General features: G+C 44.9%; 1 protein-coding gene across 1 annotated transcript in view; it reads left to right on the forward strand.

The window, feature by feature from the left end:
* LOC111964602 (trypsinogen-like protein 3) overlaps nucleotides 1-1277 on the forward strand; it is a 5777-nt gene extending 4500 nt beyond the window's left edge. Inside the window, exon 4 of the mRNA XM_070443784.1 lies at nucleotides 1188-1277. Coding sequence (XP_070299885.1) covers nucleotides 1188-1277 — 90 coding nt within the window. The remainder of the gene's footprint in view (nucleotides 1-1187) is intronic.
* Nucleotides 1278-9064: the final 7787 nt, after the last annotated feature.

The raw sequence follows: 9064 nt of genomic DNA on the forward strand, positions 1-9064 counted from the left end.
GTGTGTGTGTGGGGGGGGGGGGGATAATGCATCTATTGGAGGAATTAACAAAGTAAATTAACTCTGAGTAATAACCTCTGTTTCTGTCTCTCTCTTTTCTCTCCCTCTCGCCATCATGGTTAGAGAGTGCAGGAAGTGAGTGCTCCAGCCCCTCTCATCATCCCTCTAATGTAGCCCCCTCCACCTGCTTTTAATCCGAGGGAGTGATGGAGAACCCTAACTGGATGTGTCTGTGGTAAATAGTGTACAGTATGTATGGGATAGCGCACCTGTGAGTGAGTGAGTGAGTGAGTGAGTGAGTGAGTGAGTGAGTGAGAGATAAATGGTACACGTGTGTTCATAATAATACATTTGTATTGATGTGTATTTGAGGTCAGACTTAGGCATTCAGTAGTAATGGATTTGTTTTGACTATTATCAAGTGTATTTGTGTGTGAGGCTGTGTGTGTGTATGCATGCGTTTGTGTGTTTGTGTGAGAGAGAAACATCACACGGGTATTGCCAGTGATAATGCATTAGTATTGCTGCCAGTGTGTTGGGGAGATCACAGATATGGCTGTGGTGCTAGAGCTCAGAGAGAGAGAGAACATCACTACAAAGACTGAAACCTCATGGGGAGGCCATTCCCCGTCCTACTGCAATCATCCCACACTGGGATAAACACTTACACCCCTCTGTTGCCTGAACTACACAATACTCTTTATTTCTGTAAAATTTTGAATTGTCTATTTTCCTGTTTTTTTCCAATCTGGCTGTGTGACAGAGTGTGTAGCTATACTGCTCAGAGGGATGCAGTGAGGAAGCTATACTGTACCTGGGGCCACACGTTCCCACAGGGAGATAAAAACAACAGAACAGTACAACAGCAGCATAACAAACAGGCGGTGTTGTGAACACCTGGCCATGAGCCCAGCATTGTACCCAGTATCTGAACAGATAGCAACGCTACTGCAACATAAAACATTACCGAAACTCTGACACTACCTCTCACTGAAAGTTGCCAGAGTCATGTGTGTGTGTGTGTGCGTGCGTGCGTGTCTGGACCTGCAGAGCAGACTGATGCATGGCAGGGCAGTATGGGAGGCAGACACAGACCAGCAGTGCCAGGGTAGAGGAGGGGGGAGTTAATCATGTACAGCACATAAACACACTCAGAGGTCATGCTTCATCTTCCAGACACACTGCAGGTCCTGGTGTGTGAGACTCCCCAGATGCAGAGGAAGAGCCAGAATCAGGACCAGGACCAGGACCAGGACCAGACATCCACCATCAACTAAAGTAGACAGGTCTGATAAGGCTAATAGCAGCAGAGGCTCAGAGGATATTTACAGGAGAAATACCAGTACCTTCAATCCCCATCACCAGTATGTGTGTTGTGTGTTGTGTGTGTGTGACGCCGTGATCCACCTCTGACTGTTTTACTGGGTGTTTTACTGGGTGAGAGAGTTAGCAGCTAGGCAACAGAGAGTATTAGAATAAGGGCTCGATTCAATCCGTATCGCCGAAGTTCAGCGCTATAGCGCGATTTAAATTGAAAGGTAATTTCTGATTGAGCTGACACATGCAGCGTTTAGCGTGAATGTAGTCTCCGCTGACACAGGGAACTTGGCTCTTATATTTCTATCCCGCTGTAGCCAGATCTTCAGCAAACAGGTTGAATGGAGCCCTAAAACACAGGGCTCAGAAGCCTCTCATTACAGCTCTGTGCTGAACAAGCCCCAAGGAATGTCAGCCATTTCATTTCCCTACACATTTTACAGGCCGTGTCTGAACAAACACATACTAATAATCACACTCTGACAGTGTAGCAGTGTGCCTTAGAGTAATTGACAGTGTGTGTGTGAGAGTGCGTGTGAATACCAACACAAATTCATTCAAGTATGATTCTGTGTGTATATGTGTTTTCATGTTTGGTGTGTATAATCGCTGGTCAAGTAGTGGATGTTGTGTTTTCTGTTGGAGTAGTTGTGATACGTGTGGTCAGTAGTGGTGTGGGGTTTTCATGTTGGGTGTGTATACGTGTCATAGTGGTGCTGGCGTTTTCTGTAAGGTGGTGTATACGTTGTCAAGGATTAAGTTTTGTGTTGTGGGTTTTTTCTGTTACAGGTGTGCTATACGTGGTCAGTAGTAGGTAGTGTGTTTGTAGTTGGTGTGTATAATACGTGTCAGGAGTGGTGTGTGTTTTCCTGCTTGGCTGTTGTATACGTGTTAGTAGGTGGTGTGTGGTTTTGTGTTGGTGTGTATACGTGTCAGTAGTGGGTGAGGTTGTTGTTGCTTGAGGTGTGTGTAACATACTAAACGTGTAGTAACGTGTCTGTAGTTAGCGTGTGTTCCCTGGTGTGCTATACGATAGTCAGCTAGTGTGCTGTGCTAAGTTTGTGTTGGTGTGTATACGTGTTCCAATGTAGTGGATGCTGTCGGTTGGTGTGTATACGTGTCAGCTAGTGGGTGGTGTTTGTGTTGGCTGTGTATACGGCTGTCTGTAGTGGTGTGTGAATGTGGTTTGTGTTTGGTTGTGTATACGCTGTCAGTAAGGTGGTGTGTGTTTGTGTTGGTATCTACGCGTGTATATGTAGCTTCAGTAAAATGGTGTGATGTTTGTGTTGGTGTGTATTCGTGAGTCAGTAGTGGGTGTTGCTGTTTATGGTGCTGTATTACGTTGTCAGTAAGTGGTGTGTGTTTTCTTGGTGGTGTGTATACGTTCAGTAGTACGGTGTGGTAGTTTTCTGTTGGTGATGTATACGTCAGTAGTTGTGTGTTGGTAGGTGATGTCATATGTGTCAGTAATAGGTGGTGGTTGACTGTTGTTTGGGGTGTGTATACGCTGTCCAGTAGCTGGTGTGGTGTTTTGTGTTGAGTGTGATATACGCCATGTCAGTAGTCGGTGGTGTTTGCCGTGTTTGGATGTGTGTATAACGTAGTCAGTAGTGAGTGAGTGTGTTTGTGTTGGTAGGTGTAATTACGTGTCAGTAGTGAGTTGGTGTTTGTGTTGGTGTGTATACGTCGTCAAGTAGTGGTGGTGTGTTTGTGTTGAGTGTGTATACGTGTCAGTAGTGGTGGTGTGATTTTTCTGTCTGGTGTGTTTAAGTCGTCCAGTAGTGGTGTTTGTTGGTGTGTATACGTGTCAGAGAGTTTGGATGTGATGTTCCGTAGTTGGTGTGTATACGCTCTCGTCAGTAGTGCGGCTGTGTGTTCGTTTGAGTGTGTATACGTGTCTAGTAGTATCGGGTGTGTGTTTTTCCTGTTGGTGATCTGTTATATGTAGTCAGTAGTTGGTGGCTGTGTTTTTCTGTTGGTGAGAGTATACGTTGTCAACAAGTAGTGGTAAAGTGTGTGTTATTGTTGGTTGGTGTGTATACGTTGTCAAGTTAGTGCGTTTCTGTGTTTTCTGTTGGATTGCTGGTAATATGTGTCCCAGTAGGTTGGTGTGTGTTTTCTGGTTTGGTGTAGTCATACGTGTCAGTAGTTGGTGTAGTTTTTCTGTAGTGTGTTATACGTGTCAGTATGTTGGGTGGTGTGCGTTTTCTGGTTGGTGTGTATACGTTGTCACGTCCAGTGGTGTGTGTTTGTGCTTGGTGTGGTATACGTGGTCAGTTAGTGGTGCTGTGTTTTCTGGTTGGCTGTGCTATTACGTGGTTCAAGTAGTTGGTCCGGTCAACGGGTGTGTTTGGTGTCTGGTGTGTATGACGTGTCAGTAGTGCGTGTGTGTTTTTCTGTTTATGGTAGGTGCTGAATTACGTGTTGTCAGGTAGTGCGTGTGTGTTTTCTGTTTCGGTGTGTATACGTGTACAGTTAAGTGGATGTGTGTGTTCTCTGTTTGTGGCTAGTGTTTACAGTTGTCGAGTAGTCGTTGTGTTATACGTTAAGTCCAGTATGTGGTGTGTGATTTATGTTAGGTAGTTGTTATACGGTAGTGCCAGGTAGTGCGGTTGTCGTGGTTTGTATGTTTCGGGGAAATGATATACGTTAGATCAAGTAAAGTAGGTGTAGATGTTTGTCGTTGGTGATGATATAACGTAATGTCAAGTAGTACGGTGCTGTAGTTTGGTAGTTGGTGTAGCTATACTGATTGTCAGTAGTAGAGTGACATGTGTTTATGCTGATGATGGGCTAGTAAGTGGACAGAGATATAACTCAATAGGCAATATCCAAGCCAAAGCTGACATGACGGCATGACCCTTCTGAAGATCAATTAGAACAATAGAGAAAAGCAGCCTGATAGATAGAATATAAAGTGATAGATCAAAGCCTGAATAGACATGCACTTCTGGGTACCAGACCAATTCATCACTGACAGTGTATTTGAACAATGCAAAAGCCAACAAAGCACTCCCACTATTGAGAAGATAAAGTGGAATCCATAGCATTAAGGCTGTAGGCGCAATGGCTATTAACCAGGCGTCAGATTAGCTGCTCGACAACTGAGCATTCCCCCACTGTGCCCGACATTGCCTACATACTGAGGGACTCCAAACAACTGACTCCTCTGACTTCACAAACACCACGTGACCGGCCCTCATCATGACAACGTTCAACCATATTGAGCTTCTCCAAAAAGGCTACCAATTGATATGAGACTTTGTATCAGCTCGCGCGACATTTCAGAAGCTAGCTTGTGGAGGTGAGTTTTACGGTTAACGCTCCGTAAACTCGATGTACACATGCAACAACAGGTATACATCCAGAGGGTTAAAGTACAGGCCATGACCGGGGCATCCCAACCTAACACGGCCTCACCTTAAACAGCGCTTTGAAGGAGCGCATGACAGGGCCCCCTGAAGATGTGTCTGAGGTCAGCTATGTCCGCTTTTAGCGCTATCGAGAAGATGAGTGCAGGAGGTGGAGAAGGGCAAGGCAGCTGGCAGAGGAGGGGGAGAGATTAGGAGGCCTTGGGCGAAGGAATGAGGAGCAGCTGTGTTGTGTGTACCTCTGTGAGCTCCATGTACAACGTCTAGCAGGCTATGCCTCCCACTTGTTCTGCGGACTGTACCAGAGCAGAGCAGACTGTCTAGGAGAGCTATTTATACACAGAGAGACAACACAACAACAGCAACACACAACCCACACAGCACACACAACACAACACACACACAACACACACCCACACACACACACACACACACACACACTACACCCACACACCACCACACATCACAACCACACACACATATATGCACACAAATATACACACACAATNGCGACACACATCACATCAAGTCAGAGCCAGAGATGATAACACTAGACAAGATGATAACATTCAGACAAGATGATAACATCAGACAATGATAACTTCAGACAAGATGATAACATCAACAAGAGATAACATCAGACAAGATGATAACACTCAGACAAGATTGATAACATTCAGACAAGATGATAACACTCAGACAAGATGATAACATCAGACAGTGATACATTCAGACAAGAGGATAACACTCCAGACAGATGATAACACTCAGACAAGATGATACAAAGATTGAATGATTGAATGTTTTGCTAACAACGTTCTATGATAAATTATACAGATTGTCCCAACATTTGACACAATAAACTTTTGTTAAAAACTATATCCTATGTTATTATTAATACACTATATCCTATTGTATTAATTGGTTTGCCCTGTTCATTGCAAAGTTCTCTGAACTACCGACATAAGCCAATATAAGGATTACGCTGGAATGATACTAATTGCATTTCGGCTGTTCGGTTCTAGTGGTCTGGACGGAATGGTATAAGATGTTTTTTTTTCTTCATTACGCTCATCCACTTGTCACTTTTAATTTGTTTCTCTGCGATGGAAACCCCTCATCCACCACCATCATTACTCGCCAGTGTTTGATATTTTGGTAGGATGTACGCATGCGCCACTCATTGGGTTCTCGGAGCTTTTCGGAGTAAGTTGGATGCGCGTTCTCCTCACTCGCATCCCGAAAGCACATCGAACCTGTGACGATGGGGAAGCTCAGGAAAAACCGCTTTGGAATGTTGACCCTTTCCTTCTTTTTTACTTTTATCTGCTGTGCTCAAAGGTAAATTGGGGTTTGTGTTTTTACGCCCATTCTTCAAATCTCCATTGTATGGCATGTATCCTAGGCTATTTAGGTATTTGCATGCCGACCACCTTATGTTCTGTCTTTGCCCKCAGCGCCAAAGATCTGAGGGATCCCAGTAATATGCCGCTGGTTAAAGACACGGTCGACAGACTGATGAAAGGCTACGACATTCGGTTGAGGCCAGATTTCGGAGGTAAGAAGAAAGACAAAAGGAAAGCAAATCGAGATGATGAATGTCATGTTTGCTGCCATTTATGACGTGCAGTGCAATACATGTTTAATGAATTGCTGCAACAACAAAAAAACTCTGGTACAATTGTTCTCATCGTGATAAGTCTTCCATCCATAGACTAGGCTACCTCTCCAATTACAGTGTTATTACAGTGTAATAGCCTTCCATTCCAAATAAATCACGTCTTTTTCACGTCACCAAAACCCTTTCCCAATGTAGCAAGTTCAAATGATGAAATAAGACATGCTAGCCTATTCTGTATGGAGAAGAAGGGTCTTTGACTTGACGATCGATTCTATTCGGAGCGGGGAGCCTATTGAACTTCTTGTTGCCTACCATTCTGTTTGAATGGAAAATCATCAAGGGAGTTCTAAATGATGATGCCGATGATTATAGTCATTTTAATTGACAACGATAATCATTAAGACGGCATTAAAACATGCATTATTTACACTGATGATGAGAGAACTTGGTGACATATCATTGACAGCAACCTACTGGTAGAATAACGGTCACTAAATTCTTATTTCTAAAAGGGAAAGAAAGAATTCCGTTCTCCTTTAATAACCTGCTTTTCTTCGCTTCACAGGTGCGCCGGTGGCAGTGGGGATGAATATAGATATAGCCAGCATAGACATGGTGTCTGAAGTCAATATGGTACGTGCATCATTATCATCCTCCTTATATGTTTCTCAGTATGCCTGGCTGAGTAAATTCGTATAGAGAAACCTATAACGCATTGTCAATCCATGTTGGACAGGGAACTTAATGCATGTCACGTTCTGCATTATGGGGAATTATGTTAACGACGTGGGGGGAGTCTGATGATAGTTTGATTCTATTAAGGAATCGATTCTCGTGTTGAACAGCGTTCTATCATTCAGCTCTGCRTGTAGATGTTTGTTCGGCCATGGATGGTTGGTGTCTATTGGTTCCCATTTGAATTCAAAACACACGCTCACTGGCGCACTTCTACGGACATCCTTGCGTGCACAATCAACGCCGAGGCTGTGGCGTCTTCTGTTTCTGTTTCTTGTATCAAGCCATTGACTGCTATCATTTTGTTTGACATGACAGCGGCGCGTTATAACGCCAAAATTAAGAAGATTAAGGGAAAAACCGAGAGAATTCCCATTTTCTCTCATAATACAAAAACATTATCTTCAACGTGATTGCGCCGCGCTCTCCTTTGGGAGAGGTATCTAGCTCCAGCTTCACTTCACTTTGAAGCGCGACGGGGAGCGCATCATCAGCTACGTAATTGATCCCCTCCCCTTGTCAGATGACGTAGATATGTGGATAATAGAACATGTCTGGACATACGATGGTAATCACGAGGGTATTTAATCGAGCTCCACTACACAATGTTATGCGTATGTCCCTAATGGCACCCTTTTCCATATGTAGTGAACTACTTTTGACCAGAGTCCTATGGACTCTAGTCAAAAGTAGTGCACAATATAGGGAATAGGGGTGCCATCTGTCTCCGTGCTGTAGGAAACCACTAGGTGCATAGAGATGGTATGACGAGGATCTCTCTCTCTCTCTCTCTCTCTCTCTCTCTCTCTCTCTCTCTCTCTCTCTCTCTCTCTCTCTCTCTCTTCTCTCTCTCTCTTCCTCTCCTCTCTCTCTTCTCTCTCTGTCTCTTCTCTCTCTCTCGTCTCTCTCTCTCTCTTTCTCTCTCTGCTCTCTCTCTCTCTCTCTTCTCTCTCTCTTCTCTCTCTTCTCTCTCTCTGTCTCTTCTCCTGTTCTCTCATCTCTCTCTCTCTCTCTCTGCTCTCTCTCTCTCTCTCTCTCTCTCTCTCTCTCTCTCTCTCTCTCTCCTCTGTCTCTGTCTCGTCTCTCTCTCTCTCTCTCTCTTTCATCCCTCTCTCTCTCTCTCTCTCTCTCTCTCTCTCTCTCTCTCTCTCTCTCTCTCTCTCTCTCTCTGCTCTCTCTCTCTCTCTCTCTCTCTCTGCTCTCTCTCTCTCTCTTCTCTCTCTCTCTCGTTCTCTCTCTCTCTCTCTCTCTCTCTCTCGCTCTCTCTCTCTCTCTCTCTCTCTCTCTCTCTCTCTCTCTCTCTCTCTCTCTCTCTACTCTCTCTCTCTCTCTCTCTCTCTGTCTCTCTGTGTGGCTCGGCTATTAAGAAATAGGCATCTTCACGTAAACTGTATCAATGGTTTGCTCTGGAAGGAGGCTCGGAGGGGCACTTCTGTTCTCCTTATCAACTGAATTCATAGTTGATCCGTTGTTGCATTTGGCATGGTTTTTCCCAGTGGATTTTATTGCAAAATTGCAATTGAATTTATCTGGGTGTAATTTTTGCCCAGATAAGACAGTGCATGTATGTTATTTGGTTAGATGGCTTGGTTGGTGGGGGCTTGATGCTGGAAACACAGGGAGTTGTGTGCTTTGTGAAGTTTGATTCCTGTGTGGGCCATGTGTACTGAATTCACTGAGCTTGCTTATAATGCTATAGGTCAGCCGTGGAATAAAAGCATCATCAGCTGAATTATCATAGTACTTCCTGTGAGGAAGGGATGTGGAAGTTCGATTTTGGTTAAAGAGGGATGACTGCCTCAGTGAAAGGATGAAAAGGGCTGAGGGGTTTCCTCTGGGATGTCAACCAGTACTCATCTTCTCCTCCCTTTCTCCCTCCTCCTCCCCCCTTCACCCCTCCCTCCTCCCTCCCTCCCTCCCTCCCTCCCTCCCTCCCTCCCTCCCTCCCTCCCTCCCTCCCTCCCTCCCTCCTCCCTCCCTCCGCCTCCCTCCCTCTTCCCTCCCTCCCTCCCTCCCTCCC

This window comes from Salvelinus sp. IW2-2015, linkage group LG6.1 (assembly GCF_002910315.2).
Source record: "Salvelinus sp. IW2-2015 linkage group LG6.1, ASM291031v2, whole genome shotgun sequence".
Classification (NCBI taxonomy): Eukaryota; Metazoa; Chordata; class Actinopteri; order Salmoniformes; family Salmonidae; genus Salvelinus; species Salvelinus sp. IW2-2015.